Below are 27241 nucleotides of genomic sequence, written 5' to 3'. Positions count from 1 at the left end.
CAGTCTGATGTGTTGGTTGCCTTTTTGCCAAAGTGTTTACATTATATACTCTTGCATTATTCCTGAGGCACGCCTTAATTTTGTAACTACATAATTTCAAAAGTTGGAATCAACTTCACTTGCCTGTACTAACATTATTTTTTGTACAAATTAATTTTTTATTAATCGTTGATCATTATTGTTGATCATAACCTTTATAGCACGCATTTTTTTATCCATCAGAAACCGGCCAGAAACCACCGAAGCAAAGTATTTGATGCCTTAACCCGATTGTAAGAGTGCTCAATTACTTTTGGTACCCCCTCTAGAAATTAATTTTTTTTGGAGTTAGACATTATTTTTTAGATGCTCTAATTGGGCAAACTGACATAATTAATAGTAAACTGCTATGCAACAGAGGTATGACACCGGTAAATTATTTCTCCATCTACAAATATCTTCCCTCCAATTGGTTTTTATATTTGGAAGCTTTATTTAGCATAAGCTTGAATCGGAATGTACAATATTTCTGGTCAACTATTTCTTTAGTAATGCTTTATAGGAAAGATAACACTTCTGCACTAGTTCTTGCGAAGTTTTTGTTGAATCGTTTTCAGATTTTTGGGAAGAAGTAGTTATTCTTCATTAATGCAAGTTAGGTTTTCGCAGAAGTAGGGGGTTGATAGACAACGTATATTTTAGTGGCTGTATATGGGCGTTTGACTCTGTCATTTGAAATTATAGTCATAATCAAAACTTTTGAAATTGGCTTCAGCCCGATAATCATTAGAATAGTTAAAAAAATATATTTGATAATGTCATTACAAATTACATTATTATTATAATTTTATTTTGTAAACTTTCAGGAAATTTCTACGGTCACTTATCTTTTCAGATTATCGTTATTACTATTATTTCATTTTTCGAATTATAAAGTAACTTTGTTTTTGTGACTCCTATCTAATGTTTGAATGCTTAATGTAAACATAGTTAAAAACAACGTTTTTTGTATGTATTTATAAATAAGATATAGGATAAGTTAATACTGTAAACATTAGTCCCTAGAGGTCATTCAAAAACATAGTAACATGTTCTCTTGATTATAGAAAACCATGAGTCAGTGGTTACGTTGGTCGATTTAGCAAATAAATACCAGATAGTAATAATCCCATTCGGAGGAGGGACTAGTGTCTCTGGAGCTGTAACTTGTCCAGAAAATGAACAAAGATGTATCTGTTCACTTGATACTTCTCAGATGGTAATTTTTCGACAAAGTATATCAATAACTAAATGACCAATTTTTAAAATTAATAATCTTGCTTCATCGACTTTGTTGATTTTTATTCTAGAATGGCATATTGTGGCTAGACAAAAACGATTTGTTGGTGGGATGTCAGTGTGGGATCGTTGGACAGGATTTAGAATTATATCTTCAGAAAGAAGGTTTTACAACAGGTCACGAACCAGATTCATATGAATTTTCTACGTAAGTAGTTATTTATTTTGGTATAAAATTATATTGTCTGAATTCTTTCATAACAGCACTGTTTGTTTACACTCTTCTCTTTCATTTCCTCGATGATTTAGAGGAGAGGAGTAGCTGGGTAGAGGATTAGATATTGCAGGAACTAATAGATGTAGTAATTTTTCTATCATATCTTCAAATACGAAAAGCAATAAAATTAAAAGACTATTGCCGCCTATAAAATTTATAAAAATAATTTTAAAAGAGACAAATGAAAAAGACAAATTTATGAAAAGGACATTCTGTAAAAATATATTGATGTAAATGTTACCACAAAACTTGTTATAAAAGCTCTTTGTTGAGAAAGTGGCCTAAGCGAACATCGGAATTAACAGCACTTAGAGAAAGTTGATTGCACAGGGAGATTTCCAATTTCCACTAAATTTGAAGTGGATACTGTACGCAGATTCGAGAGATGTATTTTATTATTAAGCACAGATTAGCGGCTTTTCAAAACATTTTAAAGTATGGGAAACAGTTTTCAGATTTCTACTAGAAACAAGATTCCTATTGTAGAACATTATTGCATACTTCAGTAGGCATTAATAGTGACTACTTTGAGGAGTCAGAGTTGCATACTGATTCCGGTTAATATAGAATTCTTACGAGGACTTCAATGAACGATCTCTGAGGGCTAATTATTCTACGAGGGTCGTTTGAAAAGTCCGTGCAAAAATAAAAACTACTTAATTTTTGGGGGTAAACCTTTTTTATTTTTCAACATAGTCTCCTTTTAGGCTTATACACTTCGTCCAACGCTGCTCTAGTTTGTTGATCCCTTCCGAATAATAGGATTTGTCCAAGTCTGAAAAATAGCCATTCGTTTCTGCAATCACCTCCTCGTTTGAATAAAATCTTTTTCCCGCCAGCCATTTCTTCATATTGGGGAACAAATAGTAGTCCGAGGGAGCCAAGTCTGGAGAATAAATTTTTGGGTTATATGGAGAATTGGATGTATGGTTTCAAGGATTATTTTAGAGGTTTCCTGATGGTTGTGGAAGAGACCAAGAAGGATTAGGATTTATTAAAAAGTTTTTAGGTTTTATTCAAAAGCCTTTCAGAAATGTAGGTTGTAATTTAAGAATAATACTTCTTAGAATCGGAATCGAAAAAGTTCTCATATCGAGCCGTATTTCTTAAATTCATCCATATGTCCAAAAGCTTAGAGCAATGAGTTTGTTTGTGTAAGCTAATATTTTGATCACTGCTTAGACTTAGAAGAGCATTTTATGCTTACCATTATTCTACTTCTACTTTCGTTATTGCTTTTGGGAAAATATTTTGATATTCTTAACATATTTTCATACTTCCTCTTGTTCTAAACCCCTTCAAACTCTCTTAAGGTTTGTCCTACATGTAGTGTTTAGACCAATTCTAAGTATAATTAAGTGATCGTTGAGAAGGGACTCAGAAGAACAAAATTATTTGACTGGATGGTCCGGTTTCGTCTGTCATGACAGGATATTTTGACCACAGAACTGTGATGTATGGGTTTTGCCAGGAAAGGACATTAATAATTTAATAATAATAAAGATTTTAAATAATAATACTTTAAAACAGCAAGCAATTAGATAACTATAATATAAATTTAACATTTTTATAAATATAACTCATAAATATATAAGTATAACTCATTTTTACTGAGATGCGTTCTCAGTTTTTTTCGGTCAGCAAGGCTTAGTAAAATTTGAAATTAGCTGTCCTAATAGTAAAGATAGATGTAATTTTGATCACATGAATGTTGACATCTCTCAATAATTATTGGAATTAAAACAAACGCACAATTCCTACTGAAAAAAATAAAATAAATTTATAAATCATACTTTAGTAAAAACTTTTTTTCATTGGTTACGTATTTTTTATTGTGTTTTCCTTGTTTCGCCTAGAAAATTTAATGAGGGGTGGTAAATGTAAAATTCCAACTTGAATGTCATTGTTACATAATATCCAACACTCTAATAAGTGGGAAAAATAATTATTGTATATATTATTGTTTTGCGACGCTGCAAATATCTCAAGATCTCCCAACATTAAGAATTACAATGTACATAAATAAAAAAGAAGGCGTCCTTGAAGGATTTTTACGTCAAAGTAAACACAACTTTGAGAACATCAATGATTGTGTCTATCGAGGGTCACAAAAATTCATTTATACTAATTTACAAGTTGTCGGGCACTGATTGCGCATTTGAGCGATTTATTGCCCAAAAGGTATACACGGGCTATGTCATTTAAAGAAACAAATACATTGAAACAGTGAGGCCGGTCAAACTTGCTGTTATTTGTATTTTGTAAACATTTGTATTTCTTTAAACGTAATATATTTTTTTTCTTCAGGATTGGAGGTTGGGTAGCCACTAGAGCGTCTGGAATGAAAAAAAATATTTACGGAAACATTGAAGATCTATTGGTTAGCGTTAAAATGGTTACTCCTCAAGGCGTACTTCAAAAACAAGGACTAAATCCTAGGCAGTCAACTGGACCAGATTTCAATCACATTATTCTTGGTTCAGAAGGTCAAAATTTATTTTTAATATAATACTTCCTTCTGTATTCTTGTAGAGTATGTTTCAATTAACTTTAAATTTGGCAATAGGGTGTTTAGGTGTTGTAACCGAGGTAGTCCTCAAAATTCGACCACTACCAGCTTTTAGGAAATATGGTTCCATCGTTTTCCCTTATTTTGAAGCTGGAGTGGCGTGTATGAGGGAAGTTGCTAGAAGGGTAAGTTATTTTGAAGTGATTTTGGACTTAAATAAAAACGTTTGCGATATATTGAATTTTGGACAAGAAAGAGTTATTTTTCAAAATTATGTGCATATGAAAATTGTTGATATAATTTAGAACGAGGGCATCAGATATTACTTTGTGTTACTTCGAGAATGGCGGAGTTACTTGGTTTCCTGACGAAGCTCTTTCAGTGTACTCTAAAGTTTGCAAAAAAGTACATTTTCTTGATTTTTTTTTTTTTAATCATTAATCTAATATTATTATTAAACATTAATAATTAATAATATTATTGATTTTGTTGCAAAATTTCTAAATTAGTTTATCCACTAAAATCGTTTCCTTAATATTATATAAATGTAATATAAAATAGATTAAGTAAGATATGTATATTTTTGAATAAGCAATTTTTTTAAAATTACTTTACTAATTATTTCATTATAAAAATTCATGGCAAGCACTCAGTAATTAAGGAATGAATGAATATTACAAGCTTTTATTTTTATTACACTTTATTTGTTAAAAACTGTGTGGAATGTGAATTAGCTGTGCACGAGAATATTCCGCTTTAAGACGAATTCAATACTGAAATTTCGTTTTAACTCCATGATTCAAATTACAAGTAGATCAACTCTGACATACTTTTTTCTCTTGTGAAAGTATGTGAAATTTTTCAGAATAGAGCGTATAACAGATAATTAGAATTATAAGTTAGAATAGAGTTAAAGAAAATGTCGTGTTTGTTACCATTAATGAAGATGCAATGTACACTTTATTATTTTATCAAAAAGTGTATTACGAATGAAAATGGCCAGCATCTGGCTCTGTGACATCTAATAAATGTTACAAAATATTAATAAAAGCTTAGTGTAGTGGAAATTCTTAATTGAAATCAGTGTTTATAAAAATATCCAAAATTACAGTTGATTTTTATTTTTTTAATCTCTTCTGTAACGATTCTTTAGAACATTGTCCTAAGGAAAATTAAAGATTTTAGAGGGCCCCAATAGTATTAGATCAGTCCACTAAAATGGGGATAAAATTATTAACAAAATAAATAATAAATTTAAATAAAGCACGTAAGTTATGTGGCAAAAATTGAAAGCACCATTTGTTTATTGTATTCTCCCTTCCACCTGAAAATTTTATTCATAGTTGATTTTTTTTGTTTACGATTGCTGAATAAAATTTGTTATTCTAGTTAGAAGAGAAAGTCAGGTGATTTAAACGAGATATGTTTTCTTCTTATTTAGAGATGTCAACCAGCATCCATAAGATTAATGGACAATGAACAGTTCAAATTTGGTCAAGCACTTAGACCTAAATCAAATGGCTGCATTCCGTATTTGACTGAAGCAATTAAAAAAACGTACCTTACTAAAATCAGAGGATTTAATCTTAATTATATCTGCGTGGCTACAATTCTGTTTGAAGGTAAATACGTACATATATACATATGTTTGTATATACAAGTATATGTATATTCTATTTTTTATAAAAATGTTTTAAAAAGCATTATTAGATATATTTTGTGACCAAATTTTGGAATTATCACAAGTTTGGATATATTAACTGCAGTTAAAATGTAATTTAAAGTAAATTAAGGCACATTTAAACATTTGAGGTCGTTGGAGTCTGTTTTGTTTTTCATTGCTCTATGCAGCTCTAACATAGTAATCTTGCTCTTCAATATTCCTAATGAGAAAATAAATATTTTATAATTCTATTATTTAATCTCAAAATATATCCAAAAATAAAAGTGTTCTAAGCTGGTCATATTTTTATATTTGAAAAGGAAGGAAAGACATGAGATCCAAAAAATTTTTAAGATAGGGTTAGAATATTCCGAAAATTTGATGAAAGATTAATAATTTTTTACTTTCTTCCTTATTTAAACCCTATTTTACTGTTTGATGTAGAAGTATGCCATAGCTGTGAAGGTTTCTCTTAACTGAGGATGACATATCCTTCCTCGTTCTCTGATATGAATTGTAGCGAACGAAACTGTCGTAGTTTCACCACTATTGGCGAACACGAAGTCACCCAGGGCAATGACGTCTTTGACAAATATCTATTCTGGCAATGGCCAGATTAGATTAATATGTATGAAAAACTAAATATGCAATACCAATCAAGTTTTATTAAAAATTAATGTGATCTTTAGCACTGAGCATCAGTGGCCAATACGTACCTCATAATCAGGGTTGTAGGCTCATATTCCTGACCGCAGACAATCATCAAGTCGGTAATTCGAGATCTGTATTTTGATTTTATTATGTTCATGGTTGAAAACAATGATTCGCATAAGTATGCGGAACCGAAGAAAGATTTTATCTTATATGCTGCAGTTTTTACAAATGGAAATCTTTTTTTGTCAACCTGGTTCCAAAAGTTTTTATCTGTTGCTTAGGATTTAGTACAATGTCATTTTTAATATACAAAATCTCTAGTTCTTAAAATTTCAAAAATCTATTTTTATTTTTAATTTATTATTTTTAATAAAAATTTTTATTTTTATTTATTTTATATTTTATTTTTAATAAAAATGTTCGCTTAAATTTCAAATATTTTTGCTTTTATTTTGTTTTTATTTCGTAGTAGCACATGCAAAACAGCTGACGGGCGCCATGGTTGGGGACCACAGCTGTAAGCGGTCATTTTCGTGTTCTCTAACACTTCTTTGCTGAAAAATTTCTTATGTAAAGGATGGTACAGCTAACTGAGATTACTGCTTCTATTCGGCGATTTGTCTCCTTCACTTTGCCTTTTTTCACTGATATGAAAACAGGGTACCTAAAACAGCCACTTTCTCTACATGTTTATCCCACAATTCAGCCCAATGAGTCTTTTTTCCCGTAATAACTGAGCACTGTGTTTAGCATTGTTGACGTTGTTTGATCGGGTCTTCCTACTCAGTTCCTTATCTCATATTTTGGATTGCATTAGAGTTTACCTTGCATTTATTGTAAAAATTCTAATTAATGTGGAATCAGAAACCCTAATCTCTAACAAAACGTTCCATCTCGTTTTACATTGTTTAAATACAAACGGAAATTCTTTGGTGGTAACTATATCCAGCTTGTATGGTTTCCTGGTAACACTAAGAAAATCATATTTTCTCATGTTTCGTATCCGACACAATTTATTTGACTTTAATTTAAGATAATATGTTGTAACAGGAGAAAAAAAAACTGTAGAGAGTCAAGAAGAAACTATCTACAGTATTGCCAAGGAATGTGGAGGGATCCCAGCTGGAGAAAAGAATGGAGAAAGGGGCTACATGCTTACTTTCGTGATTGCTTACATCAGGGTAAATATTTCTGCACACTAGACAATTTAGTACTTTTGTAATATGATCGCTGAGCTAAAACTTTGTTCTCTGATCATTCACACTGTAAATACACAGATATTCAATACTGTAAATTTTACAGTATTCAATATCTATGTACGTTTAAAAAAAAAACCAATGTTTTTTCTTTTCTCTCAAGTTAGTGGCTACGATTTCATGCAAGGTGTAGTTCAAAAGTTAAACATAAATTATCACTGTACAAAGCAATTATCAATTATCACTATACTGCAACCGCGATATTGGTTGGAGATTATAGTAGACGACAAACCAACAACCATCAGCACTTATGAGCACACTGTGGTAGCGATAGGTTTTTTAATTGTCCGTTTTATTCTGTACAATTAAGAGAAAGTATGACTGGTTTTTATTATAAAATGGTCTATCTTTCTCTCTCTCCTTTATGTGATGGAATAATCCATTAATTTGAGGTACAACTTTACCGGATAGATTTTATATTTTCTTAAAAATGGGTACCTAACTACTTATTTGTTTGAAGATCTGTAGCTTTTTTTGAAAAATTTCTCTAGGCAAATTCCTTTTAAGACAGTTCGAGAGAACAATAAGGATAATTTCCCTCTTTGAGCTATCAATGTGCTCGTTTTAATGTACTTTTATACTAAACACGTAATCTGCTAAATCAAAATGAAAGATTTATGTATATATAAAGCATTATCTATGTTTCAGTGATTCCAGGTTAGGAAGAAATTGTTTCAGTTAGTGGCTTGAGATTGTTGTAAAAGAAAGTGGTATGAACATCTACACGAAATTTTTATTCTTACAGCTATACAGTTTTCTCTTTGAAGTATCGCGTCATCATACGTTTTTAGTGCAAAAGTTGTAACTGAGTTTCACAAAACTGATAAAACGAATATTTAGCTACACATTTTCAATTCGACGTTAAATACTGTTATACATTAGAAATCTCAGGCTCGCTTTTATCCGACAAATTCTCAGTTATATTTTAGCTGAAAAAATTCTGTACTGTATTTTCTAGAACTTGAACTGTGAATTGTGAATTCGATATTTTCCCTTTCTTAAGGAGCATTACATTCTGTAAAGCTGTCATATATTGTCTTCATTTGCAGAATGGAGACTTTAACTTGTGAGAAACTTCATCCTTAAATATAATCGTATACCACACTTGTCTAGAATTGTTCTAAAATTCCTGGTATAAATCTATGGATGAAGACGCTCAGAAACCTATTATTCTTCTGATCGTACCTTGAACGATTTCATATGGTTTTGAAAAATGGAAAGAGCGCTAGTGGTGAAAGTCAGAAACCATTGATAAAATTATTATGTTCTATTTATGCAAGTAATAATTATAAGAAATTTATGCGATATTTTTTAGTGCAACTCGAATTGCCACTCTCAATGAAAATTTTCTTTTGACTCAAAGTTTACTGCTGTGTAGATAAAAACTTATTCCATAACTTAACCTTTCTGCGAATTCGAGCTGTTAACTTCGTATTTTTATTCTTTACTTTAATTATCCTAATAATTTAATTTATATTATGTAGCGATGAATGTTTTTAAAACAGACGCAGCCAGCAACAAAATGATTATTTTAAAAAAGATGTTATGACCATTGATGTGTTTAAAGATAATATTCGTTGGTATTAATTTAAAAAGTTTCCCCTTTTTTATCAAAATTATTTTATTTTATATTATTTTTTTATTTTTACAACAGGATCTGGGCTTAGAATTTAATGTCGTGGCTGAATCTTTTGAAACTTCTGTTCCTTGGAAAAACACCCTTACCCTATGCAGAAATGTCAAATATATTGTTGGTAAAAAATGTAAAGGTATTGATATAAATATTGATATATTCACAACTTAAAACTACTCTTTCTATAAGATAATTTTATTCTTTTTTTTTCAATAGAATACGGCATATCTTATTATCTTATCTCCCATCGTGTGACTCAAACATATGATTGTGGATGCTGTGTCTACTTTTATTTTGCTTTCAATTGGACTGGCATTTCCGGTGATCCTGTAGAAGTTTATGAACATATTGAAGCAGCCGCTCGTAATGAAGTGCTTGCTTGCGGTGGGTCTTTATCACATCATCATGGTGTTGGCAAATTAAGATCTCCTTGGTATATAAGCCAAGTGTCACCGCTTGGTGCACATTTATACACGAATGCTAAACTACTTTTGGATCCTAATAACATCTTCGCTACAGGAAATTTGTTGCCACTTGCGAGGCAATAATGCAATAATAATAATGATCTTAATTTTTTTCTCATACACTTTTACTCAATATTATGTTTTTATGAATAGTTATTTAAAGTTAAGGAATTATAATTTTTGCTTTAGTTTTAAAATTACAGTTGTAATCCCTAGTCTTTTACTGTATAGTTACCATTTAGTATTTTATCTTCATTTACTTGTAAACTTTTACTTTATATTTACGTTCATATTGCTCTTTTTACGTAACATTATTGCAACATAAACATAAGTTGCACTTTTTTTAGTATTATCACTGTTATTAACCAAGCTGAAATGTTGAATTTAATTTATTGATTACGCTTTTTTCTGCTCTGGAGGCCAATAATGTAGTATTAAAGTTTGGAAAAATCACTGTGATAATTGTATTTATTATTATGGTTCTATTAACCAGAAACATTCTGTACCAAGTATTTATAGACCAAATTTTTATGTACTTTTATTTATTTATTTTTTACAGTTATTGGCTTATAAGCTTGTCATGTAACGTTAAAACGTGCCTTTTAACCATAAAATAATGCTAATTTCAGCTACGTAGAATGGAAAAACCATTGTGTAGTAAGTAAAATGCCACTCAACTGTGAAAGTGATGCGAAATTTGCTTATTACAGTTTATTTGCTAGATACATAAAACTACTGCATTTTCAGCATTTCAAGAACAATAAAAGTGCAGTTAGCTCTTTAAAACCAAAACACTTGCAACCATTGTCGGAGGGCATTTATGGTCAATAATTGTGCATCTAATAAACATTACAAAAGATTTTCTAACATCGTCTTAGAAACCGTTGTCGCAGGGAAACTAAACTAAATACTTTGCAGTTCTTAATTCAGTACGGACAAAACCCCACCATTAAGTACAGTATTGAGTTCTTCTAATAATTTAAATAACATCTACAATAATACTAGTTCATGTAATAATATAATAATAGCAATTTTAATTAATGCTATGACAGCTTCCCTGTTTTATACATGAGAAAGTGACGAGAAATGTTGAGTTGATAGGACAACTTGCTTGTAAAACAAAAAACAAAACAAAAATAGCAAACCTGTTCCGTCAGTTGTTTTAGCAAAAATAATTATTTGGATATTAAAAAAAAAATGTAAAACAATAATTATTTTTGAGCTGCTTCAGATAAATAAATACAATTATTTCGCCTTAATAAAAGAAGGTCCTACAGGATGAGGCTTTTACATATTTAGAAGTGTAAATATTGCCTTGTCTTTTTGGAATAAACCCTGATTGGGCCAACATAGCTAACCCAATAGGATAACTGTTGCAAAGGAGCAGAAATAAGATTTTTAAAACTTTTTTCCTCCACTCAGAGAAATAAATTTTGTAATAAAATTATGTAATGAAGCAATTCGAAAAATATTAAATGTGTACACATCTGTGCATTTCTGCAATTCAGTGAATGTATAAAATATTTTTTCTTACAATTTATCTTCTTTCTCAAGCCTTAAATGGCGAATTAGTCTTCAAGCTAAAGAGAAGAAAGGATAAAGGTAAAACAGTTATTTTTGTCTATAAGGTGTGAAGTAATAGTTTTCGCAGTTCTTTATCAACCAATATATTCCATTTTTTTGTGATTGTATTGAAAATAAAAAGCCACTAATAATTTACTTTAAACTGTCACAAAATTATTTTATTAAGCTTTTTGCAAAATATTGTTTACTCTTCTCGTTTATTTTATTTTGGTTTGTACATGTTTCCTGAGTTATGAATGTTATTTCCAATACAAGAACGTTTTTCATATTTACAAATATTTAGGTTAGCAAATTTATATGTTCCTTTTAAGGCGTTCAGTTCATGTAGTTTACATTTTCATCAGTTATTCAAGTTTTAAGGGTTCCGGCCATTCGTTAACATTCCTAGTTTTCAAACTATTTTCGTGTTCCACTTTGATTTTTTTCTAATTCTGTGAATTTTGTTTTAATACTAAGAAAATGTAGTACGGCTTCAAATGGAAGGTGCAGGAATTAGCCTAATGACCCTTCGATTTGGTTGGCAAGATTCATCGCAGATGAGCCTCAAGAGCTTAAATAAAAAACAGGTAATTGAAAGTTTTATCATTACATGTACAACTTTTACAAATTGAAATTAAATAAATGTTTAAGTTACCAATTTTGTGCTGCATTTAAAAAAAAAGAAAAAAGTTTTTTACCTTGCAAACCTAGATCAATTAATCGATAAGTTTGAGTAAAGAGGTAGAAAATGTTTTGCTGCAAGTGTAAATTTTACAAATGTTTCTCTTAAAAGCTCATTATCATCTTAAAGTTGATAAAATTGTCTGTAATAATGTGTTTTAGTTTCTTAAATAGGAAACAATTATTTGTAATTCTCGGTTTTCCAGATTGCTTTCCTTTGCATATTCAGTTTCACACAGTGCTAAAAAATGTAGTGACACAGCCAATATGTATTATTTTTTTATTTTCTACAGTATGGTCTGAAAAAGAGAAATGTTTTATTTTAAATTGTGATACGCCTACAAACTTCTTTCTTGTAATTTTTAAGTAGTGATTCATGCTTTCTTATTTCGCTTACTAGTTGAAAAGGTTTTCTAGCTTTTTTTGAATGTTTAAACAATTTATTCGAACAATTTTAATTATAAATGAAGTTGAACAGTTGTATTAATGAATCTCTGTGAAATGAGATTTTAGTTGCAAATTAGGTGAATTCGTGAACAAAAAAAAAATTCCTAGGTAATAAGTAGTCTACAGTTTTAGAGTTTTTATTTCAATCGAAGCTTAAACTAAATTTTAAATAAATTTTCTTTAAGATGTTAAAAATTTATTTTAAATCACAAATTCGTTTACTGATTTGATTGATGTCAAAGTATATTAGGACAAATATTAATAAAAGGTCAGTTCTTTTAACAAGGTACTAAAGCTAGTCAAAAGTGACGTTTAAGCGATGAAATATTTGATGTATTAATTTATTTATATAAATATTACCATAATTAGTTTTATTAGAAGTATTCTTGCTTTAGTGATCTATTATTTATGTGCTGACGGCAACTAAAAATCGATAGTATCTCACTGGCCTAGTCAAAATATTAAATTTAATTTTGTGTCTTAGATGTCATTATTAATTTAATTTAGTCTATTCACTTTTAATCTTTGACACAACTAAATAAAAAATATTTTTTATTATTAAATTTGGATCATTCATTTTCAGAATTATTGTCTGTTTTACTATGAACAAATGTTTGTGCTTTAATGAATAGTAAAAATTAATGTTCTCAATTGGTTTCTTTTTTTTTAATCCGAATAATGAAACGTCTTTGCTCATAAGTCTTGTAGTATCAATCCATGGAGTAAAATTTCACTACAGATTGTATCAGAAGACTTGAACAGAAAAATAATATCTGAAAAATTTTCGTTATTTAGTTTGTTCTTTAAAATGTGTTATTTATAAGGCTTGCAAAAGTCGTTCATGCCTGCAATTTATCAAAGCCATCACTTAAATGGAAGGCCACAATAGGCTCTTTTATGCTGCCGAATTAGGCTTTTCAGGCACCCTATTTATTCGAATCTAATTTAATGAAAACGAAGAAGTAAATTAATATAATTATTTTCTAATTATAATTATTTGAGGTAAATTACAAACTTTTCATCAAATATTTATTTATATTACAAAGTTTACAAAGTAACATTTATTTTTGTTTATTTATATTTTATTTTTTTAACATTAATGTATCAAATGAAATTACAAGAATAAAATGGATCTATACTTCGGGGAGAGGAAAACAAAAAACAGTTATGATCAATTCGATGGAGTGGGTAGTAAGTGTTTATGGATCATATGTTCCTTATTAATAAGATGGGTGGTGTGATTGAGAAGTGTCATGAAATCTATGAGATTTCGAGCCCATTCATTGAGGACATCATTTGGTTGCTGAGTCGACGTGAAACTAACCACGCCAGCTGGCCTGTCAGTTTTAGCTGTCATTAAAAAAAAATACAGTAAGTGAGTAAGACATTTTTATAATATAAATATTAAACTAAAGAAGCTGCGAATGTCTTGAAAATGGTTCGTCATAATTAGGTTCAAATTGGGACGAATGTAGTTATTATTAAGAGTCAACTGAGGTATTCATTCATCAATCTATTTCTGACATAGCTTTACAAACGAAGATTGTAAAAGTAAATACTTTTCTAAGTTACTGCAGTAATAAAGCAGTTTCAGGCGTCCCTCAAACTCACACCTTAGACAATTTTTCCTCTTGTTCATTAATGATGTGGTTTCTATATTCTCGAAGTTGTTCTTCTTATCAACGCTAACGATAACAATTTGTATTAACAGTTTTTACCTTAAATAAACGTATAACTAATTAGGATAACTTAACTACATTTCATTAATGGTGTACTAGTGTCTCCCTGAATCCTGTTAAATGTATATATAACTCTTTTTCTGGGTCCAATATACTTGAATTTTTTTAATTTGATTTAGTTGCTACTTTTAGAGTTAATGTCGTTAAGGCATTTTTTTTTTTCATTTGCAGATAACTTATTCTTCTAATGCACAATCAGCTGATATAAAAACATACACTACATTGGGATACGAATTAGAATTTTATTGGCCGTAAACTACTTGCATTTAGGTATATTTAGGGTCCAAATAACGAGGAATCGGCCAAAACCTCCTATTTGAATTTCTCGTTATTTGAATCCTGAATATAAATAGAGATAACTGGAGATACGATAGATTCGAGAAGTTCTGTTGTATAGAATATTCTAAATATAAGACCTCATTTCCAATCATCAACAAAGCAACAAACTTGATGCTGCATTCTTGGAAGGTATTTTTTGCTAGTTTATGCTAATATTTATTTCGTAGAAATGGTGAAGTTTATTGTGAAGTCTCTGAAAAGGGAATGGAGAAAAACGCAAACTTCATAGAGTTCTTTGTAAATGTTGTATATTTATATGTAAGATTAAATATTTATAATGACTAAAATTATAAAACATTCAATAGTTTAGGACATTTACACAATTTAAAAATAATCATTATTTATTTTATTTTCATAAAAAACAAAGCTTCATCAATTTCTAATTTTTCTAATTGCTTCAAGTTCTTCTAATCGTTGTCCTCAAATATAGATGACGTTTCAGGCTGCCGGTTTTAGAGCTGTTGTGTTGATTTGATTAGCCACATTATTGTTGCTCATTGCGTAGCATTGATTACTGGATGAAAATTGACTCTACTTCTGTTGCTCGCTCTACCTGCAATAATAATTGTACACTATAAACAAACAAGGATTCCTTAAAAGCGTCAACGAGATGGCCATTTGATGGACAATGATGTAAAGGTTAGTGATAAAAACCATGCCTGATCAGTTTCTTTACATTTGTTTTCTTTATTTTTCCATTTGATTTAAATTTTTCTTGTATGTCAGTAAAGACATTAATTAAAAATGCATCACTTGTTAGGAAATGCCATAAATATATATATTTACGAAAAATGAATTAATATAAAATAAAACATTAAAAAACAATAGTAAAGAGAAAGAGAGTAATCGTCAAAAAGTGCACGAAAAAGTGTAACGTTGAAAAACATCCAACATTGATAATTTTTTTCTTTTTCTATAAAAAATAAAAATAAAAATTTCCTTATAAGGGATAAGGGAAATTCTCCTTTATAACTATAATGTTTTGCAACTACCCTGAATTAATAGATTTCGAGAAAAAAGTTGTCGAAAATTGGAAAAAAAAACTGCATTTTCAGAAAATGTTGTGGTTATTCTTTGTGTTCTTGTTACTTTTTTTTGTGAACAACGTAGCGCCTAAAGTGCGGACCGATTTTCATTTATGAGACGTCATTCGATTCAGACTTTCATGTAGATATGCCTTTTTTGGGTCTCAATGTTCTACATTCCTAGGGAGAGGAGATTGTTCCATGTATGTATGTCCCCCTCTCAGATTATTATTACAAACTGCAAAAACTTAAGTTTTTAACATTTAAGTATACTGTTACTATTAAGTTACAGTTATGTATATGGGTTGATTAAACGACAAGAGTACATAAATCAGCAAATACCGAACATTCATTCATACTTCATTAACATCATTAAAGTAATTTTACTGCATTAACTTTTCATTAATATTTTTTAGAATTCATTAGATCTCACATTCACTTTTTTCATTCATAAATATTTTTCTCCTGCGAGAGTGTTGCCGGTGGGCAGCTTCTCTCCTCAAGTTGATCCATGAAGTGTTCTTTTATCGTATTCACTTATTACATTTTATTCTTTGTAGATTGTGAATAGCAAATAAATTAAAAATAAAAATAAAATTATGTTAAAATAATAAAATGAGTATATCACATTTAGTAATAAAAATACTTTTTATTTGAACTCTATTTCCAATTTTTGTTGTGATTGATCTTTATTCTGAATAATCATTACATTCCAAGAAGAAAAAGAGCACGTCCTCGCTTGAGATGGCTGGACGATGTCGAAAGCGACATCAGAAGGCTGCGAGTCAGAAGATGGAGCTCCGTGCTTTGGATAGGGACAAGTGGAATGCTGTGCTGAAGGAGTCCAAGGTCCTTACAGGAACGTAGCGCCCTATAGTAAATAAGTAAGTAAAAGAAATAAGTAATGCTTGCTTTCATTCCAAATTTTAATTTCATTTTGTATCTTAATTGAGTAATTGTTGTTTTATCATCAAATTATTAGTAAAGCACTTTAATAATAACTGCGTACCCTAAAAATATACATATATGCACACCCGTCCCATATTATATAGTATAACATATACGTAATCAGATTAAGAATTAATTACCTTAATATCAATGAACTGTATTAAGTATTAATCATATATACATTTGAAAAAGTGTAGGGCCAACCAATTTAATCAAAAGATGAACTTGAAACGATTAATTTTAGCTTCCTATTGAAATAATTAATTTTGTAATCAAAGTAATCAATTTGAGGTTAATTGTAATGCCCTCCCCAAAAAAATTCGTTAATGTATGTTGTTTTTAACACTTTACTAAAATAAAATGTAGTTAGTGAGTTTTAATTACAAAATGTTAAGCTGAATGAAAATTTAAATACTGTGTGTGTTCTCCAGATTTTTTCTTATAAGCATTGATTTAATTAAATCTTTGATATTTTAAATTCCATTTTAAAATAAGTCGATGAGATAAAAATCACTAATTCGCTAATTGCCAATTAATTGATTACATTTTATTTTTGCGATTAGGAATGAATCTAAATGGAAAAAAAGTTGGTCACTATGCTTAGATAACCTTAATTTATCAGCTGATCTGCCTGGCCAGTTACCGGCGGCCATCATTAACTTGTCAGGAATGTATTTCTATTAACGCGATTTTTAAGTGAATATAAGTGAGTATTAAAGTAAAGTTCTGATTTATAAATTGGGTTTAAGTTATTCTTAGTGCGTGATATACCGTTTTAGTGCAAATTGTGTTATGAAGTAGAGTAACAATTTTAGTGCTGTTGGGCTGGTGATTTTTTTGAGAAGCTGATGATCTCTTATCTTTCCTTAAACAAGGTAAGACTTTATTATCACTTACTGATTTAAATGTCTATTATATTTTTAAATACAAATAACATTTTATGATTTAATGATTACTTTCAAAATTTCTCTAAGCGGTATTTTGGAAAACTAAACCTATTTAATCTATTTAATGTTTTATTTTTATTGAACATAAAAAAATATCAAAATAGCATTATTCGTTTTCCTATGTTGTTTTCTGGAATGCATTTCATAGTATCTAACTACTTATTAATTCATCATTCCACTTATTTATCCATCTATCCTTTTGGTTTATCCATCCCACATTCAACCATGTTGGACCTACACTTGGTGACCTATCGAACAGCAAAAGAAGTTAATTGAATTGAATGAACATACGGGACATTGATTTTTAGAAGGTGAACAGTTTGAAGATTTCTATGAATTTTTAAAGAAATTGCCTAACTTAATTGCGTTAATTTACCATCTAACGTACGTTTTAATGATGGATCATTAAATACCTACTAAAATTTAAACCCTAAATCTCTTTAGTTTGATGGATTCAAAGGTTATCCTATTTGTGTTATGGTTTCTCGAAAACGACTGCACCAAATTGTTCAAAACTTTTTCCAATTACTGAACAAATCATATTCTATTATTTTTTATTAAAAACTGTTTTCTGAGATATGATTTCAAAGAGCTTTTGGGGTGCAAGTCCCACTCTTGACCTTCACTCTTACCTACTTAAGATTCAGATCTAGTCTCATTTACTCATGTGACGGTTCAATCACTGATTAAATTTTAAAGATAGTTCATCACATGACCTGAAATTTCAATTTTAAAGGAAATCTATCTAGCCAGTTTTCAAGAATCGCCAAAATGAAGTCGTACATAGCTTTCTACTTTGGTATTTAATTTAAAACTTAAATTACTTTTAAAAACTCAATTCCAATAATTAATTAGACTAAAACTAGTCTAATTAAAGTAAAATATAACAACAAAAAAATTGATAATTAGTAATTTATTATCAGAAGTACCTTATGGTATCTGCCGTGACGTCATAAAGTAGTCCCTAATAAATTAATTAAAAAATATTTTAGGTGTAGACAACTCTTTTTTTTAGCCACAATTTCATGAAATTAAATATTAGTTGATTAAATTAATTTTAATATTTTTAAAGCAGAACATATGTTGTATGGAACGGCCATTTTGCCACTTGTACTCGTGATCTCAGCCTGGCCACATTGCAGTTGCAAGGTAAGTTCATTTTCATAATAAAAATAGAAAATATTCCATTAAATTTTTATTGGTATTTATATAATAATAAAAAAGAAAGAAGGTAATAAAAAATTTATTATTTTACATAATTTTAATAAATTAAAATCGAAAAAAATAGCTGCCTGGCGCAGCGACTTGTTCCAACAGGCATGAATTTTTAATTCTTGGAATTAATTAGTGTTTTTGGTTAATCATCAATCTTTTAACTACTGTTTTATTGTTTTTATAGGCTGAACCTACCTGTCTAAGTGTACTTATGGATCTGCTTCTTTAATTAATTTTGATTTTTTCACTTCTTCCTCCATAAATAATACGTTTTAACTCTAAACAATCCACATAGAGTGAAAAACAACGTGTTTATTTAGTAAAATTCTTTGTCTGATATTCAAAATAAACTTGTTTCTTTGATGGTTGTGCTCTTGTATGTCCAATTTTTAAGTTTGAAATGCAACAAATAGTAGAAAATCCTTAATTTTTAGAATACCTTTTTTCTTCTGAATTAAAAGATAATGAATAAAATTATTCTTTGTCAAAAATAGGCTTGTTTGACTTCTCGGTTTTTAATTTGAGTAACTATGATTAAAATCATTTTAGCCATTCTGAATTGTTATTTCTTTTCAAAATTTTGCTTTTATGAAGGCATATCTTTAAGCGATTCATTCATACTTGTAAATTCAGGCCAAAACAAAGCGAGTTGAACGTTGAAAGGATAATGATTTTAGATTCCAATTTTGCTGCAGGTTTTTAGTTTTTATGCCATAAATTTCTATTGAAAATAGAAACATCATTTTTAGCGTAGTTATTACATTAAATATATAAACACATTTGTTGTTATTAATTTTTTTTATTAAATAGAAATACATTTTAAACAATTATTAAAATTCTTTTATGGACATTTAAAACCAGAGTTATTCAATAATGATAAAAAACCAGTACCCTTATTCCAGTTTAATATTCACTAAATCCAAATTTGCTAACAACTAATTCTGTTTATAGATCAGAAGTCCCTTGAAGATTATTGATTAGCCAATTCTGTGAGAAACTTGGTGACCATGCTGAGTATATCCCAGCCTAATAACACTGTGGAGCCTGCCTATACATATGACCTGCAGAAAATAACTTTTTTTAATTTATCGTATCCATATGCAAACTCCAGGCTTATATCAAGTTACAATCATGTTGAGGCATCTAAATGGGCTCATACAGGGGGTCCTCAGGGTAGAAATTCTTATATTTTCTTTCGATTGGCTAAAAGCAGTGTAGATCTAAAGTGTACGCTTTTTAAAAAAGTTAAGATGAATACTTTTATGTAATTTTACCAAAATTCAATGTATTAGAATATTTATCATACATTGGATCTCTCATAATAAAATAATACTAATATATCTTTTCACCAATCAAACGAAAATCCCAATAACATAACCAGAAAGTAAAGCCACCAGAGATTGAAGATTTCTTCAAACTCATCAAAGCTTCAATTAATAATTCAGGTCAGTTTACGATATTTAGATTCTGATATTTCTTTTAGAATCTGCTTTTTAATATTATTTACATATTGAATTAAAATAAAGTAACCAATGTACAAATGATAATGGTAAATGTGCATACTATGCTTTCTAGCGGCAATTTAAAGAACTTTTATTCTTATTTTTTTTTTAAACAGTTTTTAAAAGCGTCCCTAGGTAGCACTACAATGCACTTCTGTCACTTTTTTAAATTAAAAATCAAAAATTTTAAAAAAATATATAAAATAAAAAATCAGGCTATTTACCTACTTTCACTTATTTTTTATTTTAAAGGTACATAATTAATTTAAAAAAATGGTCTGATTAAAAAAAAAAATGTAATTATTTCAAGCTGTGCCTATTTAAGAACCTTAAAAGTTAGGTTATAAGCATGTTATCTAGTACGTAAGTGATTTGGCTTAGTCACGTGTGGATCGTGTAAAACCGATTTGTTATAGTTGAAGGTAATTAAATCTGATTAAATTATTGGATTTTTTGTTAAAAGTGAAATAAAACTAAAAGAAATTAGAATCACTTGTCAAAGAAGCAAATCTGTAAGTTGTAAGTTGAAACATTTTTTTTTTTTTAAACCTGTCTCAAATCTAAGAAATCTTGCAGTTTGATCAGCATTTGCTATTAAAATTATATAAGCATTACATCCTTTCAATTGTGATTGTTTTATTACGGTTAATGTTTGAAAATTTGGTGCTAATAAGTCTTCGTAATCTTTAACTAGGATCTGTGCAAAATAAAAGGAAATTGCTTTCCATAATCATGTAAGAATTAAAACCAAAAGATGAGTTTTAAACTTTAATAGAATAGAGACCTACTTTAAAATAGGGTATCCCACGAAACGTATAAAATATTTCATTGCTAAATACGAAATTATAATAAGAATCAGTTATTAACGTAAGACAGTTCACTTTTGTACTTAATTTTCTTGCTAAATGAGTTAACATCCATCCAAAATCATCGTCCTGTTTAAGTTCTTGAAAACAGTTGTACAATTCTGAAGTGCTTATCACAAAAAAATATATATAATCAGAATATAAATTTGAATTTTGTTAGTTTTATTAAATGAAAATTATCAATAAGTCTTACAAAATGGTATTATTGTTGGCTGAATTTACTGAAATATGGGTTACACTAAAAATAATGTAGGCGAGTACTGTTCTCATGCTTACAGCCAGTATCCAGTAAATAAGACATTTGAGTGTTACTACAACATTTGCATGTAGCACACTTCCATTAAGGTAATTCACAATTTGTCTTTCAATTTTTAATCATGTACTTTGATAGAATACTTTACTTGCAACTTCTTAAGGTTACTTCATTTTTTTTCATTTACCTAAACCAAATTTTAAAACTATTTGGTGTAATCTGTCTATCTAGGTTACAACGGTCTCTCTTTTCTCATTTTCTGATAGCCCTTGGAAGGGTGGCCTTCATGGATATCGTCGAAATACCTACCTCTCAGAGAAGCATCAAAGGGTCAACTCTTGTGAAGTTATTGGGAAGGGTACCTTCCTCAATTCTGTCAACATGCCACGATATCATCCTCCTTGGACTAATGGTACGATTTTAAGTTCCTTCAGATGTGTGTAAAACGTAGGCCATAAAACTTTCAACACTTCATTCTCCTTCTTCCAAACAACTTTATGCTTACTTAAGGGAATATCCAGTACTTTATATAAGCATTAGCTTATTATTAATTATTTTGCTTGCCCATTTTCGTGAGTGTGCTTGTGTTATTTACAATCGCTCTAAGATATAAGAAGAAAAATGTTTTTTACTATTTCTGAACTAAGTTGATTCGTTAGATTTTTTTTCAGGCCTTGTAGCAGTTAACTCATGGTATAAAATATTTATATAGAGTACTGTAAGTCTGTGAATATATCTTGAGAACATGTAAATCAGTTTAATACGTAGTAAAGGCCGTATCTCTATTTGCTCATTGGAATAACTTATGGCGTTATTAGCAGCACACAACATTCTGTGCTTTCCAGGTTAGTTGTTCTTTGGCTTATTACTTATTTATAAAACCTTACCCAACTTTTTGTTTAAAATAATCAGAAAATGAGCTAGAATTATGCCTAAATTGGTTTGGTTTTTCCACCTTGGGAGTTAAATTAAGGAATCTCTTCCATTTCATAAGAATAAAATGTTTTTATTTGACTGGATTTATATGTAATATTCGTAATAAGTGAGGAACGCTATAAAAATTGAGTACCTAACAAGAACTATATCTACGCAAAGATGAACCAATATTAGAGGCTGTGTGAACGGTTAAAAAGAAGAAGAAGAAGAAGCAAATCTTGTAGATTTTCAAAGTAAATTTATTTTTATTTTACTAAGTAATTGTAATGTGATAGAATTACATATCAGGGATAGAATGTTATATTTAGTTCCAATCTACATTGATTGTAGCAACTGGGAGCATGAATTTTATGATTAGCTTACTTATTTTATGTATGAATACCAAGGTAATAGATTTTTTTTAATGTTGGGAGATTTTAATTGTTGAATTGAAGGAAAAACATATTTTGTCTACACATATAGTGTGGGTAGCATTATAATGTTAGGGAAATTCTAATAGATGTTCTAAAGATAAAGTAGGTAATGGCAATGGGTTTAAATTGTTTGAATTTCTAAGTGACTTTGATATAATTGTATTAAATGGAAGACTGGATGGTGAATAGACGTATATAAGAAAGATTGGTTCATCCTTTATCGATTATGTGTGTGTATTAGCTCAGATTTGATTACATTAATTAATTCATTTAAAATTGACAGCCAGTTATTTTTTGATCACATACCAAGTAATATTTCCCTATCGTTTTCAAATGATTAAACAGCTCCAAATATTTAGATAGTGTCTTGGCAGTATATCCAAAATTAATGTGGGTAAATGCAGTTTTTTTTTCAAGGTTACGTTACGAGTGATATGGATTGGAGTGATGGAGGGTAATTTTAGTTATGTCATTCTATAAAACTGGCAGCGAATTATAATAAAAACCTTAATTCTAAGGAAAAAGTTGTGTATAAGCAGAATTGGTTGGCTAAGGAATGATATAAGGTATTTAAGGAAATATAAAAGAACAAATCGAGTTAAGGACGAATTGTTGTATTTACAATTTAATGAGGATTACAGAATGTTACGTTTAAATAAGCTTAACAGGTACAATGATGCATAAACTGAAAAATTGTTTGGGATGTAGTTAGTTGCATGGAAAATAGAAGCAGTTTCTTATTTGGTAATATCTCCTTGCATCAGTGGATAGTGCATTTCTCTTCATCGCACAATATTTTAACTTTGATTAGTGATGTTCAGTATACAGAACCTTAAATTATAAAAGATTTTTTTTAGATTAACAGTTTGCATTAAATGCACTATAATGGGCCTTAGTTAAAGCAAAATTTAAGTACAATATGGAAAAGTAAAAAATAATGGTTACCTGAAAAGGAGGGAACAATGAGAACTGATATTCTAAAAATGAATTAATTTGAAATTGTAAATTATTGAGAGTGTTGGGTTAAGATTAACATCACGGCTGTCGTTTAAGAAACATTGAATAAGTAGACGGAGCTAAACTTGGTCTAAGACTTTATGGAAAATAAGGATGTACAATTTCGATGTGAAGTACAGGTGTTAGAAACTGTCAATAGGGCAATCGTATGTTTTGGTTCACAGATATGGGGGGTGGGGCTCAGTTTGAGGAGTTTGGAAAATTTCTGAATTTTATTTTTAAAAAAAATTGTTTAAAAAAATGCCCACGGGTATTAACAAGTTCTTCTATAACCTCAGATTACATTATAATTATATCTGTAATGTAAAAATTAGCAATAACTATTATTGAAAATAAACTATCCTGGTTTAATGAAATTAATAATTTAAATATGGTATTAAACATGGTATCTACGAGAGAGTATACATGAGTGTTGAAATGTATTTATTGAAATACGCGAAAACCTTAAAAATCTGTTCAAGAAATAATTTATTTTGGATCTTAATAATTTACGAGTTCCACAATCATTTATGGAGCGTAGCATTTTGAGTTGGGTACTAAGAACTATATAAATAGAAGCCTCCTCTTAGAAAGTACAAGGTTCGTTAGTTCAAAGATTAGAAGTGGCATTCTAAGGTTAAACTAGGCACCTTTTAGGTACAATTAGGTACAAATAATCTATACTCCCTTTGTCATTTAAATGACGTAGGATTGTTGCATGACTTCCTAGTTGCGTGTACGCGCTATGGTGATATTAAAAGTAAAAAGTTTAATAAAAAAAATATGTATTGGTTGAAGAAATGATAAATCTTGTTAATGGAGCTGACTAGATCGCGTTGATAAATTATTGTAGAGGCTTACCAGCTTCCAGAGAAGTTAAATGTATAATGACCAATTTGTCTGCTAAACATTATATTAGACTGATGTTAAAAGAGTAGGCAACATTTCAGAGTCTAAATTGCATAAAAAAGGTTTACAATAATCAATTAAAAACCTGTTTATTTATCCGTGTGGTTTTTATAATAGTGCTCAATTTTTTCTAGATCCAGTTCTCTTCGCTGATTCGAAGTTACCATGGTGATCATTTATCACAGGACGTCTCACATGAGTTGAAGTAATTCGCACCCCTTACTGCTTTATATTCAATTAAGGAAACTATTACGTTATCTTATGGACCTGTTTTTCAGGTAAATTTATCTATTATTTAATTTTGGCTACACTCGACACTTACATACGACTACCTTACACTCACATTTAACCATGCTGGCGACTCTCTAGACATCTATATAGGACTACTTTGCACTCACAATTAACCATGCTGGTGACTCTCATGACTTATATAGGACGCCTTGCACTTCCATTTAACCATGTTGGTGACTCACTAGACCTACATACAACTACCTTACACTCACATTTAACCATGCTGGCGACTCTCTAGACATCTATATAGGAGTACTTTGCACTCACAATTAACCATGCTGGTGACTCTCATGACTTATATAGGACGCCTTGCACTTCCATTTAACCATGTTGGTGACTCACTAGACCTACATACAACTACCTTACACTCACATTTAACCATGCTGGCGACTCTCTAGACATCTACAGAGGACTACTTTGCACTCACAATTAACCATGCTGGTGACTCTCATGACTTATATAGGACCGCCTTGCACTCACATTTAACCATGTTGGTGACTCTCTAGAACTAATATGACTACCTTATACACACATTTAACCATGCTGGTAACTCTCATGACTTATATAGGATTGCTACACAATCACAATTAACCATGATAATGACTCTCTAGACCTAAATAGAATTACCTTTGACTTACATTTAATCATGCTAGTAAGATATATAAATCTACGTTGTACTTACCATTTAAATTATTTTTCATCGTGTCAAATATAACCTATTTATGCATTGGTCCACATTTTTATTAATTTATCTATTATACACCATTCTAAGTATCAATTAATAACTTATTGTCTAACTTTGCGAACTAAAAATATTATAAACACAATGCAAAAACCAACAATACATATTCAGATGAATATATATTTAATTCATGAATTTTATATATATATACATATATATTGTAATTCAGTTCCCAGTCTTCACCATGGTTAAGTGTGTGTAAGGCAGCCCTATAAAGGTCTCGACAGTCATCAGCAAAGTCAGAATGTGTGTTTAAGGTAAACCTATCTAGGTCTCGAGAATCACCAGCATGGTTAAATGGGAGTGCAAGGAAGTCATGAGTCACCAGCATGGTAAAATATGTGTGCGAGTTAGGAATATATGTCATGAGAGTCACCAGCATGGTAAAATATGTGTGCGAGTTAGGAATATATAAGTCATGTGAGTCGCCAGCTTGGTTAAATGTGTGGAAGTCATGGGAGTTGTTAGCATGGTTAAATGTTTGGAAGTCATGAGAGTCGTTAGCATGGTTAGAATGAGTGCAAAGTGGTATATATGTCATGAGAGTCGTTGGCACGGTTAAATGTGTGAAAGTCATGGGAGTTGTTAGCATGGTTAAATGTTTGGTAGTCACGAGAGTTGTTTGCATGGTTAAATGATTAGAAGTCATGTGAGTTGTTAGCATGGTTAGACATGAGTGCAAGGCGGTATATATGTCATGAGAGTCGTTGGCACGGTTAAATGTGTGGAAGTCATGAGAGTGGTTGGCATGGTTAAATGAGTAGAAGTCATGAGAGTCGTTAGTGTGGTTAAATGTTTAAAAGTCATGTGAGTTGTTAGCATGGTTAGATATGAATGCAAGGTCGTGTATATGTCATGAGAGTGGTTGGCATGGTTAAATATGAAGAAGTCATGAGAGTGGTTAGCATGGTTAAATATGAAGAAGTCATGAGAGTGATTAGCATGGTTAAATGTTAGAAAGTCATGAGAGCCTTAAGCATGGTGAAACAGGGCAAGGAAGCGATCTAGCGGCAGTTTGCTGAAAGTTTGGTGGCTGTCATGGCGATTGGACGCGTTGCTATGGTGATATGGTTTCCTAGAGGGTATATAAGAAAGTTCGTCGCGGGGGTGGGGCAGGGTGGGGCGAATAGTTGCTTTCTGACCGTCGAAGCGACAACATCTTCATAACCATTACATGATTCTTTGGGAGATATTCGACAAGAATATCGATGCTTTTGGAGTGACGAGCGAGAGCGATATACCCCCCAGCATCACTCAAGTCGTACTGAAGAAAATTTGTTTATGTTTACGTTTATATACTAGAAGTAACAGCTATGACTACCTGGCGGTCATTTTTAGAACTACTAACTGTCAAAGTTGTTTACATATGTAAACAAACTGCTCAACTTACCTGTTTAGTGGCGCCCATCTTAGCGGATTTTTTTAGAACTAATTTTTTATTAACTTTTTTGATGTTTTGCGTACTCTAACGCATTTTTTGAGTACTAATTTTTAATTTTGTATCCTTTTCGATATTTAGCGGCCTCTGCCGGATTTTTCTTGAACTAATTTTTTATTTTTGATGTTTTTTATTCTATTTTTTCCTTGTTTTTAGTTTTTAACTTTTTTTAGCACTTTTTTTGCTTTTTTTAATAATTTTTCTTTGTACAATAATAGAATATAAATAATAAGTCCATGTAAAAAATAGGTATTCAAATAGATTTTTTTTTAATTAAA

General features: G+C 30.1%; 1 protein-coding gene and 3 long non-coding RNA genes across 11 annotated transcripts in view; 2 read left to right on the top strand and 2 right to left on the bottom strand.

Annotated features, from left to right (window-relative positions):
• The window catches only part of Agps (alkyldihydroxyacetonephosphate synthase), an 18033-nt gene extending 2912 nt beyond the window's left edge, over nt 1-15121 (top strand). For 3 of the 7 annotated variants that reach the window (XM_074140024.1, XM_074140023.1, XM_074140019.1), the window contains 11 exons: nt 1086-1237; nt 1329-1465; nt 3842-4020; nt 4101-4228; nt 5485-5665; nt 7411-7541; nt 9271-9385; nt 9466-13406; nt 13526-13775; nt 14315-14611; nt 14925-15121. In XM_074140024.1, the coding sequence (XP_073996125.1) occupies nt 1086-1237; nt 1329-1465; nt 3842-4020; nt 4101-4228; nt 5485-5665; nt 7411-7541; nt 9271-9385; nt 9466-9797 (1355 nt within the window). In that variant the 3' untranslated portion in view covers nt 9798-13406; nt 13526-13775; nt 14315-14611; nt 14925-15121. Of the gene's footprint in view, nt 1-1085; nt 1238-1328; nt 1466-3841; nt 4021-4100; nt 4229-5484; nt 5666-7410; nt 7542-9270; nt 9386-9465; nt 13407-13525; nt 13780-14314; nt 14612-14924 lie in introns of those variants that run through there. The other 4 variants (XM_074140020.1, XM_074140022.1, XM_074140021.1 and 1 more) reach the window with 4 other exon arrangements.
• On the bottom strand, nt 14896-17044 carry LOC141460222 (uncharacterized). 2 transcript variants are annotated; one of them, XR_012461799.1, is made up of 3 exons: nt 16596-17040; nt 16217-16378; nt 14896-15035 (listed from the first exon to the last, which is right to left on the bottom strand). It is a non-coding gene; the product is annotated as an uncharacterized lncRNA (long non-coding RNA). The 2 variants fall into 2 exon arrangements; XR_012461800.1 differs by having other exon boundaries at nt 14899-15035; nt 16154-16378; nt 16596-17044.
• On the top strand, nt 16252-27241 carry LOC141460220 (uncharacterized). The gene is made up of 8 exons (XR_012461794.1): nt 16252-16391; nt 17019-17330; nt 18478-18551; nt 19569-20062; nt 21264-21330; nt 21470-21650; nt 21910-22083; nt 24627-27241. It is a non-coding gene; the product is annotated as an uncharacterized lncRNA (long non-coding RNA).
• Nucleotides 23186-24303, bottom strand: LOC141460223 (uncharacterized). The gene is made up of 2 exons (XR_012461801.1): nt 23533-24303; nt 23186-23418 (listed from the first exon to the last, which is right to left on the bottom strand). It is a non-coding gene; the product is annotated as an uncharacterized lncRNA (long non-coding RNA).

The sequence above is a fragment of the Rhodnius prolixus genome, unplaced genomic scaffold, assembly GCF_049639745.1.
Source record: "Rhodnius prolixus isolate KJV_2025 unplaced genomic scaffold, Rpr scaffold_6, whole genome shotgun sequence".
In the NCBI taxonomy this organism is placed as follows: Eukaryota; Metazoa; Arthropoda; class Insecta; order Hemiptera; family Reduviidae; genus Rhodnius; species Rhodnius prolixus.
The sequence above is the reverse complement of the archived record's forward strand: the minus strand, read 5'-3'. Positions and strand labels throughout refer to the sequence as shown.